The 22708-nt window shown below is 36.8% G+C and overlaps 1 protein-coding gene across 3 annotated transcripts in view; it reads left to right on the top strand.

The window, feature by feature from the left end:
• Positions 1-22708, top strand: part of BRAF (B-Raf proto-oncogene, serine/threonine kinase) — a gene marked incomplete at both ends in the record, with an annotated part of 139544 nt that overhangs the window by 49888 nt on the left and 66948 nt on the right. For all 3 annotated transcript variants that reach the window (XM_084229991.1, XM_084229992.1, XM_084229990.1), the window contains 2 exons: positions 10731-10832; positions 16292-16555. In XM_084229991.1, the coding sequence (XP_084086117.1) occupies positions 10731-10832; positions 16292-16555 (366 nt within the window). The remainder of the gene's footprint in view (positions 1-10730; positions 10833-16291; positions 16556-22708) is intronic.

Raw genomic sequence — 22708 nt, 5'->3', positions numbered from 1 at the left:
AGGCCCCTGATCCTTTTATTTAACTTAGATAACTTTAGATTAATTTTCAAGTTTAATTCAAAGTTAGGGAATTTTCTACTAATTAATTTCATGAATGCCACTTTAATTTTCACCCTTTACCTGGCCAAAGTAATTGTAATTGTAATCAATGACTTCTTAAGTCCTCAGTCTCTTCCTTAACCTTAAATGATTCCAGACACCTGTCTAACCCCTGGTTATAGCACTTCTTCGGCCTTCTCAAATGTTTCTTCATAGCCCACAATGTCAGGAGCAAGATATTAGTAAGAGATGACTATAAAAATACTAGCATCCTTAATTCTCTAGTTCCTCTCTCTCCCATTTCATTACTCAGGCCTTGCAAAATGCCACCTGCCTACTATCTCTCTGGCTATCCTCAGGAGTTGAATGTACTGCTTTAAATTTATGCTGCAAACCTCAATAGAGCTTCAGCAGTGTCTGGCCGGGACTGCTGCTGCTTCTCTTTCCCTATTAAGCCCCTATCTCCACTCATAGCAAGCCTCTCACAACCCCCACTCTCTTCTGTGGACTTGACTTCAAAACTTACTGATAAATTAGATCTCATCACCATATCTACAAACCTGTCTGCACCTATCTGCATTGGTCTTTATCTTTTCTGTCTTCCTTTTGCTTTTTTTTTTTAAGATTTATTTTTATTTATGCATACAAGAACTGGGGTATAGGCCAGGGGAGGAGGGAGGCTTAGAGGATTCACCAGAGGCAGAGCTGGGTACAGAACAGGTAGATTGACTGAAATACACTGCTGAGGAGAGCAGCAGGTGAGACAGGAGAGGTGTGCTGCACTATGTGGGTCAACCCCGCCTGGTGATCTAACACTGAGACTTTAACCCCTGCACCACCAGGGAGGCCCCAATTCAGTGGTTTTAATCACAGAGTTTGTGGCCATCATCACTGTCCATTGTAGAACATTTTTATCACCCCCAAAAGCACTCCCAGATAGCAATCACTTTCCTTTCCCACTCACCCCAGCCGTAAGGCTCTAAATAATCTTTCTGTTTTCATTGTCCTTTAATGTTTCGCACGAAAAGTCTGATACTGAATTAATTCTAATTATAGGACATTTCAGGGTTTTCTTTTCAATTTTCATGTTCTGGAATTTAATCATAGAAAATAGGTTTTATTAAGTAATTCAGATAACTATTTGGCTTAGCCCTGAGTCCTTTCAGTCAGAATACTGAGAAATATTCTTAGTATTTTATTTCTTCTAGTTTCACAATTTAGAGCTCTTATTAAATGAATTTTTAACCTTCCAGATATATGCTTGACATCTTTTACTTGTATTATTACAATAGAAGGATACCTTGGTGATTTTGATCATTTCTTTTTTTCTGGGTAATAAATTAAATGAAGTGTTAACAGTTGTTGAATCTAGGGTAGTATAAAAAGTATTTATTGAAGTGTTTTTTTTCAACTTTTCTCTAGGTTTATGTTTTACCCCAAACTTTTAATTTCTTTTTCCCCTAAGGTTAAGTAGTACTTGTTTTTCCCCAATGCCTTTTCTCTTAAAGTCTCATTTTTCTGATACTAACATACTTGTGCTACTGTTTTACCACTATTTGCCTGATATGTCCTTTCTCATTCTTTTACATTTCAATCATTGTGTGTCTCCTATAAATGAATTATAGATTTTATGTTAGGTTGTTTTAACATATTTGGTTATATTTTAACCAGAGAATTTAGTTCATTTTCATTTTAGTGGCTGATTTATTTCGACCTCTTTATTGTGTACCTTCTAGTTATACTACTTTTTCTTGTTTTTCTGACTTCTTATGGAGTTTGTTATTTTCCTTTTTATCTCTATATAGGAGTTATCTTAGGCTACAAGGCAAGTTTCATAAATACAAAAATGTTATACAGAATATATTCCTTTACCATAGCTCAAGCAAAAATACAAACTTGATAGTGTTTTAATTCATCCACCAGAGCCAACTAAAAAAAGATGCCTGATTAAAATATTTGCCCTTCATAATAGTAACCAAAATTATAAAGAAGCAAGGACTAAATCTAACAATATATGCAAGATATTTCTGAAGGCGACAACAAAATAATATGCAAGTATATAAAAGAAGACTAGAAGGACAAACTGAGATGACTCTGGAGCTTACTTTCCTCCTCTCTTTTGGGTAGCCTCTCAGGGAGCTGACTTAGCAGGCCTGAGTTCACTCCGTGCAAGAAAAGTCTGATGATGGCCACAGAGCTCAGGATAATTCCTTTCTAATAAGGCCATTTCCTCAACCTCAGAGTTCTAGGTGTTATTATTATGCAGCCCTTTCCATGGTACACTGATTCCAGTTATGTGTGGGCTAAGACCACTTCTATATGATGATAATAGGGGAATGTGTGTTCTCTGTTATTTACTTATTTTTTTTCACTAAAACTTATTTCACATTTATACCATAAATATATGCAAGTTTTCGTGCCCTCATTTACTGGCAGAGACTTACATAAATGCTCTTTATGTGAAGACTCAGTAGAATAATGTTCTCAGCTTCCCCAGTTTGATTCAGTGCAGCACAGTAAGCAAATTCCCACAAGAGATTTTCTTCCCATGGAATTTAACAAACTGATTCTAAAATTCTTAGGGAAACTCTGTAAAAATGATAGCTTTTTCACTATTTTAAATAATAGGGGGATTGGGCCTCCCCGGTGGCGCAGCGGTTGGGCGCTGGGTTGCGAGGCTGCCCGCAGCCTTTGCGACGCCGGTTCGATCCCCGGCTGCTCCCAGCCCACCGGAGGAGGGTCCCACATGGCGCGCAGGCCTCTTCTGCCGCCCGCTGCTCCCCTCAGCAGTGTGCTTCGTTCCTCTGCCTGTTCTGTTCCCCGCTCTGGCTCTGGTGAATTCTCTCACCCTCCCGCGCTTCTGACTGTACCCAGTGCTTGTGTAGATAATAAATAAATGGATCTTTAAAAAAATAAAAAATAAAAAAAATAAAATAAAATAAGTAATAGGGGGAGTAAGACTGGTGTTATCAGAGAGCAAGACTTATAAAGCAGTGGTACTGGCATAGGCAGACAAACAGAGCAAAAGGATTGGATAGGGAGTTCAGAAACAGGCATAGGTATTTATAGACATAGTATATGGTCTGTGTTTACATTGTAAATTTAGTTGGGGGAGGGTTAAGTGTCAGAGGATTGACTATAATAAATAATGCTGGGAGGTAATTGGCTATTCTTTTGGAAAAGATCAAATAATACAGCAGGGCCTTCCTGATGGTGCAAAGGGTTAAATAGGCACAGCACTATGAAGCAATCCACAGCCTCTGCAGCACAAGTTCAATCCTCTGGCGGCCAGAGAGAAACCCATGTGGCGAGGCAGACCTCTCCTATCTAGCTCGCTGCTCCCCTCAGCAGTGTATTTCAGTCAGTCCGCCTGTTCTGTGCCCCACTGTCTCTGGTGAATCCTCTCACCCCCCACATCTCTGGCCTGTACCCCAGCTCTTGTATGCATAAATAAATAAATCTTTTTAAAAAATACAAAAGAAAAGTGACCAAAAGAATTGAGAACAGGTAGCTCACTAAAGAGAATTTAGATTATACAGTAAACACACAAAGAAATGAAAATTAAAATAAGAAAACATTTCATACGTATAAGACTGGCAATAGAAATTAGTTTTGATAATATCAAGAGTTAACCATGTATGGCAATAGAAGCTCTTGTATTCTATAGGTAGGTATAATATGAATGTTTCAGAGTCAGTTAGCGATATCTAGAAAATTGGCATTATCTTGTTATCTCTGTTATACAGTCTTATATGTAAAAGACATGATCATTGCAGCAATGTTTATAATAGCAAAATATTGGAACCAAGTCAACATTCACTAAGAGAAAAATGGGCAAACTCTGATATATGTGTATAATGGAATATTAAAAGTCAAAATGAAGGCCTGAGCTAAGTATATTAACATGGATACATCCTAAAAACATAATACTGAATGAAAAAAGCAATATATGTACAGCTTTAAAACATGCAATTAATATTGTTTATGGATATATCCCAATGGCTAAAATACAGAAACATGAATGTGCATAACAAATAATAAATTCTGGATGATAGTTACCTCCAAAAAGAGAGAGGACAAGGAAAGAATCAGAGATAAGCATTGATTAAAGCAGCGTGCTTTATTTGTGTTTATGTTTTTATTTACAAAAAACTGAAGCAAATATGATAAAAGACACAGTTCAGCAAAGTTGGATAATGGGTACATGGACGGTGATTATTATTTTCTATACTTGAAATACCTCCTCGAAATGGGAAGGAAAGAAGGAAGGAAGAGGAAGGACAGAGGAGAGAAGGAAATTAAACTTGTAGGGAAGCCATATTTCCCGTTTAGAAGAGCTGTCTCAATCTAAATTGTGAAACTCTCAACATAGTCTTTTACTCGTGAAGATAAATAAACAATTAAGAATCAAAAGAAACATACAGTTAATAATACCATACTGAAAGTTGCTAAGAAAGTACATCTTGAAAGTTGTCATCGCAAGAAAACATGTATAACTGTGTGGTGATGGCCGTTGACTAGACTTACTGTGCTCATCATCTTAATGTATAAATATAGAATCATTGTGTTTTGAACCTGAAACTAATGTATGTTATTTCTCAAAAGCAAAAAGAATCATGAGACACTGAAATCCAACAAGAGGAAAGAGAGGAATAAGAATCACAGTGAGGGCCTCCCCATTGGCGCAGTGGTTGAGCGCTGGGTTGCGAAGCTGCCTGCAGCCTTTGCAGCGCCGGTTTGATCCCCGGCTGCTCCACAGCCACCGGAGGAGGGTCCCGCATGGTGCGCAGACCTCTCCTGCTGCCCGCTGCTCCCCTCAGCAGTGTACTTCGGTCCTTCTGCCTGCTCTGCTCCCCGCTCTGGCTCTGGTGAATTCTCTCACCCTCCCGCGCTTCTGACTGTACCCAGTACTTGTATAAATAAATAAATAAATAAATAAATAAATAAATAAATAAATAAATAAATAAATCGATCAATCTTTAAAAAAAAAAAAGAATCACAGTGAACCCAATAGAATGACTGGGCAAGAAGAAAATGGAAATATTACTAGGGAAAAATTCTAGGAGTGGTAAATAATGAAATGAGCATTGATAAGAATCAGGGTAGTAATTTGTAACATGAAGTTACTCTTCATTTGGAGAACTTCTAGAGTGATCTTAGAAATTTCCTCTTATATTTTAAGCTGCAATTTATTAGCTTCAGCTTTTTTCTCAAACTAATTTTATTTGTTTTCCATTTTACAGGGATTACTCAGAATTTTTCCCACTGGCTAGTGCCCTGGCTTTCTTGCTTTCAGTACCATGATTCTTCTAACAATTTTCTTGAAATTTTAGGACAATCTCTTTTATTTAAAAAATTTTACATTTCAGGGCCTCCCTGGTGGTGCATGGGATTAAGTACTGCAGTATGAAGCAATCCCCCAGCCTCTGCAGCTGGCCAGGGAGAAACCCACATGGTGAGGCAGATCTCTCCTGTGTCGCCTGCTGCTCCCCTCAGCAGTGTATTTCAGTCAGTCTGCCTGTTCTGTTCCCTGCTCTGTCTCTGGTGGATCCTCTCATCCCCCACACCTCTGGCCTGTACCCCAGCTCTTGTATGCATAAATAAATAAATCTTAAAAAATTTTACCTTTCATTATAATCATTTGGGGGTTTTTTTTGGTGGTTTTTTTTTTAGCATCTACTAGACTAGTTCCATAATTTTCTCCTTTGAGCTATTAATATTCAGTGTTATGTTACTGGATCCTTTTTTTTTTTTTTAACATTTATTTATTTATTTATACAAGCACTGGGTACAGTCAGAAGCGCGGGAGGGCGAGAGAATTCACCAGAGCCAGAGCGGGGAGCAGAGCAGGCAGAAGGACCGAAGTACACTGCTGAGGGGAGCAGCGGGCGGCAGGAGAGGTCTGCGCGCCATGTGGGACCCTCCTCCAGTGGCCGGGGAGCAGCCGGGATCAAACTGGCGCTGCAGAGGCTGCGGGGCAGCTTCGCAACCCAGCACTCAACCGCTGCGCCACCGGAGAGGCCCATGTTACTGGATTCTTAATGGATGTCTACCTTTGCATTAGAGATAAAGTTTTTTATGGTTTTATTTATTTATTTTTGTAATATCTTTGTCAAGTTTTGACATAGATTTTACTGGTGTCATAAAATGAATTTGGAAGATTGCCTTTTTATATACTATTGCCTATTAATAATTGGCATTATATACTTTAAAGGTTTCACGGGTGATCCTGATAAACCTTTAAACCTTTTAAAAGTTTAATAGGTATCAGGACCTGATAACCTTTTATTGGAAGGTAAGGAGCCAGTGACTGTAGTTTTTTGTGCCTTCTTTGCCCTCAATTCCTTCCATTAACAGTTTGTCTGCTTTTATATTTTAACATAGACATCTTCTGAGTGAGACTTAAAAAATCCCCAGTCTTGTTTGGGAAAGAAATTTTGCCATTTGTAAAGTCAAAAGTCAAATGATCAATTGTTTACTAAGATTGCCTGGTTTTAATTGTTGGATTCTACTAAAGACATCAAAACAGGGCAGGAAATCTACTACCTATCTTAACTTTCTTTGCTTTTGTTCTTTCATTTCTTTTTGAGGGCTGTTGTAACAGATTCCTTGTTTTTCTAAGAAGGCATTTTAAAGCCAAAACTATGTTTCAACGGTTAAGTTTTCTAATATCATATTCTACTTCTTATTATATCTCTATTTAATAAGTATCATTAAAGTTCTTACTTTTTGGGGAAAATATGAAAGAATTTTCTCTCCCAGGCTTATGTTCTCTAATTCCAACTAGGGCACATAATGGTTTTTCTTCATTCTTTGGCTGTAAGATTTACTTTTGTTTGGGGAGATAAGAAGCTTGACTTCCAGGCATTCATGGTCTGGCCCTGTTCCACCTAGCCATTCTTAGCATTTTCTTCTCCCCAGCAAGAAAATTTCATTCTGTTAAGCTCAGTCTCATCATTTTCCTATTGCTCATGCTCCATCTCTAATCTTCCTCCCCTTGGAAACCCAGGAGAGGGGTTGACCCTGTACCCTAATTAAACATGGATTTTTAAGCTATGGATGTTGGAAGGGGAGGAAAAAAGCTGTGGATAAGAGTTCTTAATTTTCTGTACTAGAAAGAATCACTGAACTAGGATTAATTTTTTTTCTCTCTTATCCTATTCTGAAGAGAGGTTAAATCTTGTTTTCCAGTATTAATGAATATCTGTTATGACTAAGGTACCAAGATACGTGATGAGGGGACAAAAGATAATAGAACATGTTTCTGCACTCAATATAGCTAATAATTGATAAAACGTAATCAATTTTAGGATATTATATTCTGACTATAAAGCAAGTCCTTCTGGTTGGTCAATAAACTCATCATACATACCATACATATATATATATGCTTACTTTATACTAAACTCCATTTTAGGGAGTTTAGCATAAACTAAACTCTGGGGATATATCAAATAAAACAAGACAACATTCCTGCCCTCCTAGCCTTTATTCTCCTGGGAGTGGGGACGGCACATACCTTTATCAAAGTAAATAAATTATGTCTATTAAGATGGTCATGGGTTTTGGAGAAAATAAAGTTAGGAAAGGATACAAACTTACTTTGTGGGCTTTTGGGGAGCTAAGGAGTCATTGCCATTCTAAATGAGATGGTCAGATAATGCACTGATAGGGCGACATGGGAAAAGGACATGAATGAAGAAAGTATGGTAGCAAACCTCGTAGGAATCTTGGGGAAAGAGCATCTCAGGAAGAAATACCAATATGCAAAGAACCTGTGTTGGGAGTTTGCAAACTTGGTATGTTCAGTGAGGCCACATGTGATTGAAAGGGGTTGAGTGAGGGGAATAATAGAGGTGAAGACTGACAGGGAGCAGAGGGCCACGTCATGTATTGTCCTGTAGACTTGTCTAAGGACTGGTGATTTTTTACTTGGCAAGCCATTGGAGGCTTTTAAGCAAAAGAATGCCATGTGATCTGAAACTGTAATTTTGTTTTGTTTTTTTACTGTAGTTTTAAAAGATTTCTTTAGCTACTATATCAATTCTGTGAGTGAAACAGGAGAAACCGCTTCAGAGACTATTGGAATAAACTAAGGGAGAAATAATGATGACTTACAGCAACAGATTACTAATGTTAAAGAAGGTGTTTGTGTGACTCTGTGTTTTGGATTTGGAGATAGATGTCAAGGGATGAGAAAAAGATTTAAGGATGACATTAAAGTTTTCATTTGAGCAGCTTTAAGATATGTTGTTTGTCATTTTCTGAGACAGAGTATAGAAAAAAACGAGTTTTTTAAGGTTGAGGAGTAAGTAGATCCAAAGTTAGTCTTTGAACATAATAACTTTGAGATGACTGTTAATTATCTTAGAGATGTTCAGCAGGCAGTAGGACAAAGAGTCTGAGAGGACAGAGGTAGATACAAAATGTGAGATGCATCAGTCTACATTTGCTGTATAAAACCTAAAGATTGGATGATCTTGTGATTGTAAGTATGACTAGAGAAGAAGACACCTAACACTTTTAGGGTCTATAAGAAATTAGCAAAGGATCATAAAGAACATTATTGTTGTATCTGATTGTAGGAAAAAAAAAAAACTTGAAACATCTATCACTCCTTTTCGAACTTCAGTATAACTCATTTGTAAGGTTCAGGTGGGGCCTGTATTTCTGCTACTCTAACAGACTTCCAGAAGATTAGGCTGCTGCTTGTTTATGAACAGGAATTTGAGTAGCAAGACTTTATATGACAAAAGAGACAAAGTGAAAAACAAGGAAAAGACTGCAACATTTAGAGAGTAAGGATTAATGTCCGCAAGATCCAGAATAAAGGGTTGTCTTAACCTATAAGTCAGTAAGAAAAGACAGATGAGTAAAAGGAAGAAAGAATATGGATAGGGAATTGTCAAAAAACAAAAAAAACAAAAAACAAAAAAAACAACTGACACAGCCAATATGAAAAAATGCGCAGCGCTCTGGTAAATATACTTTAACACAAGATCACTTTTCCCTTTTCAGACTGGCAAAAGTTTAGAAGTTTGCTGATACCCAGTGCTGGTGTTGATAGTGGGGAAAGGAAGCTCTCCTACCCTGCAGATGGACTGTGTCTCAGGACACTTTCCTTTTGGAAGACCATTTGGCATATTTCATGAAACTTTTTTTTTTTTAAGATTTATTTATTTATGCATACAAGAACTGGAGTACAGGTCAGAAGCACAAGAGGGTGAGAGAATTCACCAGAGCCAGCGCGGGGAGCAGAATAGGCAGACTGACGAATACACTGCTGAGGGGAGCAGCGGGCAAGTCAGGAGAAGTCTGCCTTGCCATGTGGGATTCTCCCTGGCCGGCGGGGATTGAACCGGTGCTGCAGAATAGTCTATATGTCCACAAGTAAGGACATTATTTTTTAAAAAAGCATCCTGAAACCCCTTTGCTCACTTATTCCCCATTGTACATTTATTTACCTTACATTTTGTCATTACAATTTTAAGTAGTTTACAAGACCGTGATTTCTAGTACGTGTACGATAAATACATTTTTGATCATACTTTAATTTTACAGGTGTAGGTCACTCAATTTATAGAGAGAATCTACCATATAGTGTAATTTTTGGAGCAGGTTTTCAAACTGCTCAGATGTTTTGGACTCATTTTTCATCAAGAAAAAAAAATCTGGCTACTGAACATGTTAATATGTGCTTGTACTATAACCACTGGGCTTCGGAATTCTAGGCTGACTGGCTGGTTAGATGGATATGGCTTGGAACCTTGTCAAGAATTTGTTTCACTGATAAAATAAGGTCTTTTTATTTTTCTCCCTTTTCTCTCAAGGCATTTTTCCTCCTTCTCTTGTTTATTTGTTAGATACTTTGGAGTTCATACAGCTCAGAACAGTGTGCTTAGAAGGATTTGAGATGAAAAAGAGGGTTTATTGTTATACAGTGAAGAATTCCAAAGTGGTGATTTTAAAAAGAGAAAGAACTAGTTTTTAAGCAGATCAATTAGGAAGTGTACAAATAGGCAATGAGGTTCTGAAAGTTGATTCTTCTGAAATTATCTATGTCCACCAAAACTCAGGTTACCATTGAAGTTTGAAGACCATTGATTGAAATAAGCAGTGTCATAACAATATTATGAAATGAATATATCTGTACTTAATATAACCCTTTAAATGATGCTTATATTATTTAACAGAAATAAAATATGTATATTATTTGCATATTCAAGAATTGAGATACATTATTCAGTGAAAAACATATGTTAAAATGTTTTATATGTAATATTTATATGTATGTTAATTTTCTATGTGTATGTTTATGTTTTTTACTTGAGTAAAAAGGAGATGTGGAAGGATTCATATCAAACCTGTAAATAGCACTTACCTTTTGTCATGGTGCCCAGAGAGGTGGGGAAGGCGAAAAGAGATTTTCATCATTTATTCTGACTACACCAATATTACATGAATTTGTTATGGTTGAAAAAAATGTTCTATTACTAGTGTATAAAAAAATTTAAAGATGTTTAATAATAAAAGGCAAAAAGCACTATACTAGATGATCTCTAAGGTTCCTAAGCTCAAAATTTCAAGAAACACTGGCAGTTACTGCAATAGTTTAATGGAAATATTTAAGTGTTTCTAATTTATATTTTAAATAATAATTTTTATGTAAATTCTTTGAAAATATTTTTTAGGTGTGGAATATCAAGCAAATGATTAAGTTGACCCAGGAACATATAGAAGCCCTGCTGGACAAATTTGGGGGCGAGCATAATCCACCATCAATATATCTGGAGGTAAGCTTTTGACTATCATATCTGTAGTAATTTTGCAAAGAAAAAAATGAACTCATAAAAATCATTTGTATTAACAGTGTTTTTTGGGGGCGGGTAGGAGTAGAAATACATATGAAAAATGAGAATTACTTTTGTCTTTATTATGCTTCTTTATTTTATTTCACTTGTTACATAAATACATGGTATTTTGTAATTTGCAAAATGTTAAAACTAAGAGAGACATATATAAACTTCAAAAGGTTGCTCTGGTTAAAAAAAACTTATTTTAATAAAAGAGAGAGAACATTCTGTTATGAAGGTCAGTAAATTAGTTGCCATACTGAAAATTTGTTAGATTTTTTCCCCCCCCCCAGAACAAATCTTGGTCTTACAGTCTAAAAGTTTGTTTTTGTTTTGTTAGTTTATTCATTTGTTTTGTTTCCTTTGTACCACTTATCAGTGAAGTCATGTGACACACAGAACTTTTCATATTGCTTGTATATTTCTTCTTTGCTTGCTATGCTTTTGGCATCTATTCTTTTGACAGAAACCATTGCCTAAAACTGAGTCATAATCATACTGGTGTTTTCTCCTGAGTTTTAGCTATTATTTTTAGATGTATGGTCCATTTTGAGTTTTTTGACTGTGATATTAGATAGTTGTTCATACTCATTCTTATGCTTGCAGATATCCCAGCTATGCTGGGACCATTTGTTGAAAAGCGTATTCTTTCGCCATTGATTTCTCTTGCTATCATTGTCGAACATCAATTGACCATATATATAAAACTTTAATTCTGCATTCTTAATTCTATTATGTTGGTCCCTATGTGTGTCCTTACCTAATACCACATATCTTAGTTATTGTACCTTTATAGCAACTTTTGTAATCAGGAAATGTGAATCCTCTAACTTTGTTTTTCTTTTCCATGATTGTTTTGGTTATTTCAAGAACTTTGTAATTGTATATTAATTTTAAGGTCACTATGTCCATTTCTGAAAAAAAAAAAATCCAGCTGCAATTTTGATAAGGATTGCACTGACTCTGTAGATTAATTTGGGAGTATTGTCATCATAACATTAAGTGTTCCTAGATTTTTTTATAGTTTAAAAATAAGTAGCATGCATGCCCTTCAAGTGCTTAGATTAGTAGACCCCTGTCAGAAACTCAGCTAAGAAATATAATAATAACTACAATAAGAATTGCTAGTTGTACTTACTACCAAAAAAAAATACTGGGTTTTTGCTATGTGGTAATATTTGTAATGACTTCTTTTACCTATATTATCTCATTTAGTCCTCACAAAATTGTTTCACAAAAAAAAAAAAAAAAAAAGCCAAATAAAGAAAAGTGTTAAAATATTCTAAAGAAGCTATCGGGGGAAAAATAGCCTCTTGGATTTTATCAAGAAGAACTTTGAATAGACTTTAATAAATGAGTAGGACTTTGATGAAAAGGAATGGGGTTTTGAAAAAGTTGCCTCTTGAAGAAGTAACATCTTGGGGACAAAAAAAAAACCAAGAATTTTGTTGGTGGGTGGTGGTGGTGGGTCAGGCTTGTGGGGACTTGTTTACATTTGTAGGGTAAAAAGACATGAAAAAGAAAAGTTGAAAGAGAAGAGTGGGGAGGATGATATATTGAGATCCCCATAGAAGAGACCCTACACTCCCACTGCGGGCACTAAGTTGAGAACAGAAGAAGGATGAGGAAGGATGAGGAGAATTGTTTACACAAAGAATCTGCAGAGTGAATTTGAAGGTAATACTGTTTTCTGAGTCAAAGGTTGCAGAATAAAGTTAGGAGTCAGAGAAACTTAACACTGAATTCCATGAATTGATAATGAAATTAATTGGCCTAGTTTTATTATTTTCTGCAGCAATATATAGGTAACTCTAAGTGAAAGAATGGAATAATTGAATGGTAGATTTTATCCAAAATTGATATTTGACAAGCAGGTTGGTAAACAAGAATTAGGCAGAGAATCTATGATGTTACCAGTAGGATTCTTGAAATGATGAGCATAAAAATGGAAGACAACAAAGGCCCAAATTAATGTGGTAGTTAAATGCAAGTTCAAAAAATGGGATATGTGGGTGTGTGCAGGAGCATGGGAGGTTCCAGATTGAGACCTGGTTGTCATTTGCAACTCTTTTGTAAAGAATTGTAGTATATCGCTGGCTTTCTAAAGTAGAGCCTTTAGAGATAAGATGTTTAGTGTTCTTTGAGGCAGGATTGTTAAAAGAATAGTCACCTTCCACACTGAGGTTATATAATGGGTGAAATGAGCCAAGCCAGGTGCAAAATAAGGTAGATTGCATCTGTGAAGATAGAGAGGTGGAATAAGCAAATGTTTCATATGTAAGAAAGAACTATTGATAAATGCAGTAAAATAATAGTTTGTAATCCACAATGGAAGGATGGTATATTTTAACAATTTAAGGCTAACATTTTGTTAAAGAAACAACATTCAGGGCCTCCCTTGTGGCGCAGGCGGTTGAACGCAGCACTGTGAAGCTGTCCGCAGCCTCTGCAGTGCCAGTTTGATCCCCGCCGGCCTCGGAGCAACATAAATGGCGAGCAGACCTCTCCTATCTTGCCCGCTGCTCCCCTCGGCAGTGTATTTCGTCAGTCTGCCTGTTCTGCTCCCTGCTCTGGCTCTGGTGACTCCTCTCACCCTCCCGCGCATCTGGCCTGTACCCTGGCTCTTGTACAAATAAAATAAAACCTTTAAAAAAAAAAAAAGAAAGAAACAACATTCAGAAAATTTATTATTTACGTTTACTGCTTTTCCTAAAACTCCCTATGTGTAGTTGTGTACTTTCCCAGATAACAGTAAATAAGAATACTTAATCTATGCAAGGAGGAACTTCTGCCTCCTAGATGCATATATACAGATATGCGTGCTTAATGACACTTTAGTCAGCAACAAAGTGCTTATAAGCTAGTGCTGCTGATAGCCTATACTTTATAGGCTAGGTGTGCAGTAGACTGTATCATCTAGGTTTATGTAATTACAGTCTGTGATGTTTACACAGTGATGAACACATTTCTCAATGTATCTCTGTTGCCAAGTGACACATGACTGTATAATCTTCAAAGGGGTAGGAAGTGTATCAGTCTCTGTTTTTATAGTCTGAGCCACAGTGTATGCTACATACATATGTATGCTATATATGTGTGTGTGTATGTATATACATGTATGCTATACCTATTTAGTTCTTATAGGTATATATTTTTATTGTATACGCAATGTATTTATTTGTTGAATGATTGAATGCTTAATAAGTGAATCATATTGAAAGAGATGCCCTTAAGTAATTAGCTCTTGGATCTTAAAGCTAAACACAAATATAACTCAGAAAATTTTAAATTGATATGGTTATTATGCCCTGAAACTCTATGAAAGAAACATTTCAGGGTCAGGGTAGGTCAAGCAGTAGGTTGTAAAAGAGAAAACTTTTTTTTTTTGTGGGACCCTCACCCGTGGCCGGGGATCGAACTGGCGCTGCAGAGGTTGCGGGCAGCCTCGCAACCCAGCACTCAACCGCTGCGCCACCAGGGGAGGCCCAAAAGAGAAAACATTTTGAAGCAGTTTAAGCCCTTTACCTCAATAACCCATTTTAGTAATTCTTTTTTTCCCTTCAAAATCATATGGTAAGATCTAACATAACAACTGCTTGAAGAATGAAATTTCTTAATTCTCTTCTACCTTCCATAGTTCTCCCTAGCATGTAGAGGCAAGTTCAGACTTAATAGCATGCTGTGTACACTCTACAATTTGGTTCCTTACCCACTTTCCCAGTCTTATTTCCCTGTATTCCTATTCTTCATTTAAATTCCATAAATATATAATAAACCCTTGCTATGTCCCAAGTATTATGTGACATTCGGTATACTAGCCTACAGTGTTTCCTCTACATCTTGAACTTTCTTACCTCCTTACTTTGTTACAGAATTTCTCCTGTCTATAGTACTAACTTCTCTCCAGTGGCTCCATCCATCTAAATGCTGATCTTTTAAGACTTCCCATCTTCGGGCCTCCCTGGTGGCATAAGCACCGCACTATGACGCAATTCCCAGCCTCTGCAGCACGAGTTCAATCCCCGGCCAGCCAGGGAGCAACCCACATGGCACAGCAGACCTCTCCTGTCTCCCCCGCTGCTCCCCTCAGCAGTGTATTTCAGTCAGTTTGCCTGTTCTGTTCCCCTCTCTGTCTCTGGTGAATCCTCTCACCATCCCCCTCCCCCGCATCTCTGGCCTGTGCCCCAGCTCTTGCATGCATAAATAAATTTATATTTAAAAAAAGACTTCCCATCTTCACATCCTCACCTGTATTATCAACATTCTTTGTTTATTTTTCATGAACAAGTGCTTCACAAATAAAAATATATCCATGTGCTTCTCTTCAACCCAATAATAAATTCCCTGAGAGGTGGGAAATGCCATGTTAAAATCTTTAATTCTCCCTTGTAACCTTTCACAGATGTTGTTAGTATCACATCTATTTGGGGTGGTAGGGAAAGATGGTAGACTGGAGTGTGGGGAAAGGTAATAGCCACTACCATGAAAAACCACAGACAAATTCTAATTCATTCCATCTCTCTACTTCCAGTATCATTCTCTCTTCATTGTTCTTATTTTTTAGATATATCTCTTGTGGTCATTTCACTTTATAATCTTAGTTAAATGAAACTGCCACAATGATACCCTGAAAGTCAATGACCCCAGAATTTCTTGCCTGCAAGATGTAAGCCACCTTTTCAAATAAAATTCTGTTCTCTAAGCAGTATTTGATAAGGAAGGAGGTCATCAGAGTTCTGTAGTGAGAAGAATAAAGTATTTATTCTACTTAGAAAGAAGGGGGCAGGTCCATGTCTTCTAAGCCCGGTTGAAGAAATGATGCATGGCAGTGTGTTCCTGAGTCTTGGTTTTTCACACATGTCTCTTAACATCTCATCTCCTTTTCAGCCTTTCTATTCTTTGAGAGGGAAGGAAGGAGGAGAGAGAGAGAGAGAGAGAGAACTTTCTCTGCCTACAACTTTTATGGGAAAAAGGAAGTTTTCAATGGAAGTGTACTTATCCTTGATTTAATATGGTATTTAATCATATTTTAGATATATGGGTTGGAAGTAAGTCACAATTTGACCAGAAAATTGCAAATGATACATTTTTAAAATTAATTTTCATGCATTTTCTAGACATCATATGTATCTGACATATATGTAATATAGATAATGTCTAGAATTTTCATGAATAATCTGTCAGTTTCACAATATAATGTGCACCTTACAACAAAAGATTTATCAATTAAAGGTAAAAGTATTCATTTGTAGTACTTCTGGGTTTATTTTGTAACTTGTCACTTAAAACCTGTTAACTAGATTTTAAAAGGATTATAATCAAAGACTTGAATTTCCTATTTCCTTTTCTTACTGTCAGGAAAAAGTCCAGACTCAATGTAAGTCTACTTTATTTTACAGGCCTATGAAGAATACACCAGCAAGCTAGACGCCCTTCAGCAGAGAGAGCAGCAGTTGCTGGAGTCCCTGGGGTGCGGGGCTGACCTCTCCGTCTCTAGCTCCGCGTCCACGGACACCGTCACATCATCTTCCTCTTCTAGCCTTTCAGTGCTGCCTTCAGCTCTCTCAGTTTTTCCAACTCCCTCAGACGTGTCACGGAGCAACCCCAAGTCACCCCAAAAACCTATTGTTAGAGTCTTCCTCCCCAACAAGCAGAGGACTGTGGTGAGTCAACTTTTAATGTCAGTGCCTGTCCTTTGTATCTTTTCAGAAAGACCCTGGCTGAAATGAAATACATTCTCACTCCACACGCAGCAGCCATGCAGGTGGAGGCCTGTATGTCAGACAAGAGTGGAAAAGAGATGACTGGTGCCCAAGCTTATGTTCTTTGACTGGAGCAAACAGTATTGCCTTTTGTGTTAAATTTCGTATTTCAGTCTGTCTTCCAAACTTGAATAGTCCTCAAGTCTTACATACTGGTCCCGAATCAGTCAGAACTGCAAGACCTGAGCTTGTTTGTTGTCTAACAGAATGTCAGTGGGATTGGCTCTTCCCCCTTGAGAAATGCTATTCAGATTTATTATATATGTTGAACTTTTACTGTGCTTAATATTTTTCCTTTTGTCTATATAACTTTTGACTGTTGGTCGTTATCACTGTTGTATTCTATAAGTAACATTAAAAGCAGGGAAATCTGTAGAATTATTATAAATGATCTATAATCCTTAAGTACAACAAGTGCTTTCAGTGGACTTAATAAATAATGCGTATACATATGCTTTTACAGGTATGCATATACATGCCTGTATACATATGCTTTTCTTAAATAATTATATGGTTGCTTTTGGAATTTTTTAAAAACACATTACATTTCTTAAATACAACTAGTTGTTTTTAATTTTTTTCCTCAGATAGCATTAGTAGTAATGCTGGTTCTTCATGGGAAAAGTTAGCTGACCTGTGCTGTAGTGACCTCCAGTGGAGTCATTTTGTCACTCTGTGCACCAAAGGCATGTGAGTGTCAATATGTGGGAATACTTACAAGACTAAACCTTCACCCAGTGTCACAAAGGTAGTTGGAGATGATATACTCACATGTAGTTGAGCCTTGAACAGTTTACCTTTGGCTGAAAGGTGAACTAGAAGAAAATTTATTTAAGGGAATCCTATGTAGTAATGGAACTTGTCTTTGTCCAGGCTCAAAATAAAGGTTATACTTTCCCCCTGTGAATTCCTCATTATGGACCTGTTTTCATCATAGTGTGGGGATCATACTAATACTACGACATTGTCCAGGAGCACTCAACTCAAGAAATTAGTGGTCATGCACTCAAGCTGGAGTGGTCATGCACTCAAGCGCTGGGCAGAAACAAAGGCAAACCTCCCCTTGATCCATCTAGTTCTCATGTAATTCAGAATTAATATCCCACTGAAAAGCTCAAAATCCCAAGTTACAAGCTACACAAGGAAACAGTCTACCATCAGCGAATTAAAAGACTTAAAACAGCAAAAATAGACTCCTAAGAAGGAAACAAATAGAACATTTAGGTGAACCTAAAATTTAAAACTCAGTGGATGATAAATACCATCTATGAAGTATTCTTGCTAAAAAAGCTGATGTTGATTATTAAATTTCTGGATCTTCCATTTTACAAACAACATAGGGAAGAGAGGAAAATGTTCAAAACCATGAGAAAACAATTTGACAAATTCAGAATGTGGCACCCTATAAGACAGATGCCCTAGACGCGATAAAAAACGTTTTTCTACACTAAGGCAGAAGAAACATAACTGTCAAATGCAGTGTGTGATCCTGGTTTGGGACTAGGATAAGGAAGAGATATAAGAGGCATTCTTGAAATGGAAAATGTTGAATGTAGTTTCACTATTACGTTATTATGGAGTTAGGGGTAAATTGTCATGCTTTCAACTTTTCCCCACTGTTTTTTTGAAATAATACTTACACATAAAAAAGTATACAATCTTAAGTGTACAGCTCTATCTGTCTACTTACCGTTTTCTGTCTTGCAGATCAAGATGTAGGACACTGTAGTGCATGAGAGGATTCTCCTGTGCCCCCTCTAATTTGACACACTTTTTTTTTTTTAAGATTTATTTATTTATTTGTTTGTTTATTTATACAAGCACTGGGTACAGTCAGAAGCGCGGGAGGGTGAGAGAGAATTCACCAGAGCCAGAGCGGGGAGCAGAGCAGGCAGAAGGACCGAAGTACACTGCTGAGGGGAGCAGAGGGCAGCAGGAGAGGTCTGTGTGCCATATGGGACCCTCCTCCGGTGGCCGGGGAGCAGCCGGGAATCGAACCGGCGCTGCAGAGGCTGCGGGCAGCTTCGCAACCCAGCGCTCAACCGCTGCGCCACCAGGGAGGCCCATTGACACCCATTTTAAAGAGTAACTGTTTTTCTGACTTCTAGCTAATCACTTTGGAAATTACTTTAAATATATGATAGAAAAGAATATATTAGGAAAACAAATACTTTAAAAATCTTTAGTATCTTAAGTAGAGAGAATTTGGATGTTAAATAACTATTCCTTCTAATTTTCTGCTCAAAGTTTTTCATAATAGAGCTACAAAAATTCAGATAGTCTGAAGGAAAAATACAAAGTTGAAAGGAAGCAGTTGTCACTAGGGGAAAATGAATGAATGAACATATTGATGCTGATTTGAAGAAGTAGCCAGATGTAACACTTTCAAAACACTCAGTATGTCAAGATGGTTACAACATATTATAGGGCTAATGTTAAAATGCTATATATAAATTAAAATACCTATTTTAAAAAAACTCAGTGGATGAGGTAGTAAATAGATTAAGCCCAAGGGATAATTAGTGAACTCTAGAAAACAAGGAAAGAGAGTTAGAGAAAATATGAGAGAGGTTAAGAGGTATGAAGGCTGCAATGAATAGTTTCATTATATGCCTCAAAGGAGCTCAGAAAGTAAAAGTAGAAATAAAGAAGTAGAGCAGAATTCAAAGAAATGATTTATAACACGTATGATTCTGAGTTGTATAGATAAATTTGAGTCCATACTTAATGTAACAAAATGAAAGAATGTTGTTTAAAAGCACTTATTTTTAAAAATATAACTCCAGGGCCTCCCAGGTGGCGCAGTGGTTGAGCGCTGGATTGCGAAGCTGCCCGTGGCCTCTGCGGCGCCGGTTCGATCCCCGGCTGCTCCCCGGCCACCGGAGGAGGGTCCCACATGGCGCGCAGACCTCTCCTGCCGCCCGCTGCTCCCCTCAGCAGTGTACTTCGGTCCCTCTGCTTGCTCTGCTCCCCGCTCTGGCTCTGGTGAATTCTCTCACCCTCCCGCGCTTCTGACTGTACCCAGTGCATGTATAAACAAAACAAACAAACAAATAAATAAATAAAACATGCCTCTATTAAAAAAAAAAACAGATGTGATTAAAAAAATATATATATAACTCCAAACGAATTGAAAAATGGACAAAACAACTTGAATAGCTACTTCTCTAAAGAAGTTATATACAAATGTCCAACAAATACATGAAAAGATGTTCAACATCACTAATCCTCAGGAGCATGCAAATCAAAGGCTACAATGACTAAGCCTTCAGAAGGTAAACATTTCATTAGGATGGTTAAATGACTATCAAAAAAAAAAAAGAAAAAATAGGGTGTGTTGATGGCAGGATGTGGAGAAATTGGAATTCTTGTACATTGTTGGTGGGAATGTAAAATGGTATGATGGCTATGGAAAACAGTGTGGTGTCTCCTCAGAAAAGTAAAAATAGAATTACTGTATGATCCAGCAGTTTCACTTCTAGATATATATTCAAAACAAACTGAAAGAGTTTCAGGGAGATCATTTGTATACTCCTATTCATAGCAGCATCATTCACAATAGCCAAAATGTGGAATCAATCCTTCAATAAATAAATGGATAAACAAAATGTGTCTACATACAATGGAATATTATTCAGCCTTAAAAAGTCTGAAGTTCTGACAAATTCTGCAGCATTCATAAACTTTAAGGATGTTATGTGAAGTGAAATAAGCCAAACACAGAGACAAATACTATATAATTTCCCTTATATGAGTAGTCAAATTCATAAAGACAGAAAATAGAACGGTGATTGCCAGGGCCTGAAGAAGAGGATATAGGGAATTGTTTTAATGTTTGTAAAGTTTCAGTTTTGCAAGATGGAGAGAGTTCTGAAGATTGGTTTCATAACAGTGGGAAAGTCCTTAACACAACTAACTGTATACTTAAGAATGGTTCAGATGGTAAATTTTAAGTTGTGTATATTTTACCACAAGTTTTTTTAAAAGTTTGCAGTTTTATATAAAGTTTAAATAAACATGTACCTAGCACATGATCTAGCCTTTCTATGCCTAGGTGTTTATGCAAGAGAAAAGAAAACATATACCCACACACAAATTTCTACAAAACTCTTCTTAGTTGCTTTATTTGTAATAGCCCCAAACTGGGCATAACCCAGATAACCATCCAAAGGTGAATGGTTTGTAATATTAATACACACAACATAGCTGAATCTCAAAATAATTATGCTGAATGAAGGACAAAAATGAATTTATACTTTATAATTATATTTATATAAAATTCTGGAAAATGCAAGCTCTTTTATAGTGACAGGAAGCAGATCAGTATGTGCCTGGGCTTGGAGCTGGGCAGGAGGGAGGAATTAATTATACAGGAGCACAAGGAAGCCTTCAGAAGGTAAACATTTCATTATTTTGAATGTGGTGATGATTTTATGAGTATGTATAGTGTCAAAATGTATCAAATTATATATTTAAATCATTGCATCTTATATATGTCAATTATACCTTAGTAAATCTGTTTCTTATGAGAAACTGTACACCTGAAATGCAGTATTGTAAACAAGTATTAGCTCAATTTAAAAAGGGAATGAAAAAAGAATGATTACCTCAAAAGAATTGGTAGTTCTATCTAAATACCATGTGAAATGAACTTTAGTGACCAAAAAAAAAAATATTAAGTTTGAAGATATGTCTTTCCAGGAAATTGTTTCTTTAAAGATAACCATCCTCATACTTTATATTTATCATTAAAGAAACAATTTCTTGGAAAGACATAAGAACTCTAAGCATTATATACATAACATCAGCCTCAAAATATACAAAACAGTAGAGTTACAAATAGATTGAAAAACTGACTTTACTAGTGGGAGATTTCAACACATCTTCTCCAGTAATTGATAGAATAAGGAGGTGGAGCTGGTAGAGTTATGGAACAGCATAGTTGTAGATTTTATATGCTAGACCTATAACCATTATACTCATCAATACAAGAATTCATTTTTAATTTTTTAAATTTTTTTAAAAAGATTTATTTTTTATTTATACAAGAGCTGGTGTACAGGCCAGAGGCACAGGAGAGAGAGAATTCACCAGAGACAGAGTGGAGAGTAGAACAGGCAGATGGACCGAAATACACTGCTGAGGCGAGCAGCGGGCGCAACAGGAGAGGTCTGCCACGCCATGTGGGAGTCTCCCTGGCCGGCCCGGAATCGAACCCGTGCTGCAGAGGCTGTGGACAGCTTCACAGTGCTGTGCTCAACCCGCTGCGCCACCGGGGAGGCCCCTTAAAAATTATTACTGAGTCATAGGGCATATATACTTAAAACTTGTAATACCTTTAAAGGAGAAGTTCTCACTCGTACATGTTCTCAGCAGCATATGAGACTTCCTTTTCCCATGAGACTCTGGCTAATTGAGTATCAACAAAATTAAATATATATCATATATATATTACATATACAAAATTTAAAGTATATTAAGTCTAAGATACCCTGGTCCATGTATTTTTTCAGTATGTATTGTATATTCTGTGACAATAAAAAGTTAACCTAGAAGGTATTGGATTCACTGAATTACCCTGAAAGTTTGCTTGTGTTAAACCTATCTTCTTGTCCTAGACTTAATTTAAAAGGCAGAATTTGATATAGTTCATATACCATATATTTCACCAATTTAAAGAGTATAATCTAATAATTTTTAGTCTACTCAATTATGCAGTTATTACCCCAATCAATATTAAAACATTTTCATTATTCAAAAAAAGAAACCCTGTTTCCTATTAGTAGTAGTCATTTCTTCCCAACCTCCCAAGCCCTGTTTTCTCTGTAGATATGTCTATTCTGGACATTCCATATACAATAAATGGAATCAAACAACATATAATCTCTTATTATACTGACTTTTACTGAGCATAAAGTTTCCTAGGCTAGCCCATGTTGTCACATGTGTCAGTCCTTCACACCTCTGAGGGTTGAGCAGTACCCCCTTGTGTATATATACTATGTTTTATTTACTCTTCATTATTGTTTCCACTTTTTGGTCCTTATGAATAAT

This window comes from Talpa europaea (assembly GCF_964194135.1).
Source record: "Talpa europaea genome assembly, chromosome: 3".
NCBI classification, from domain to species: Eukaryota; Metazoa; Chordata; class Mammalia; order Eulipotyphla; family Talpidae; genus Talpa; species Talpa europaea.
This window is presented reverse-complemented; position numbering and strand designations above follow the sequence as displayed.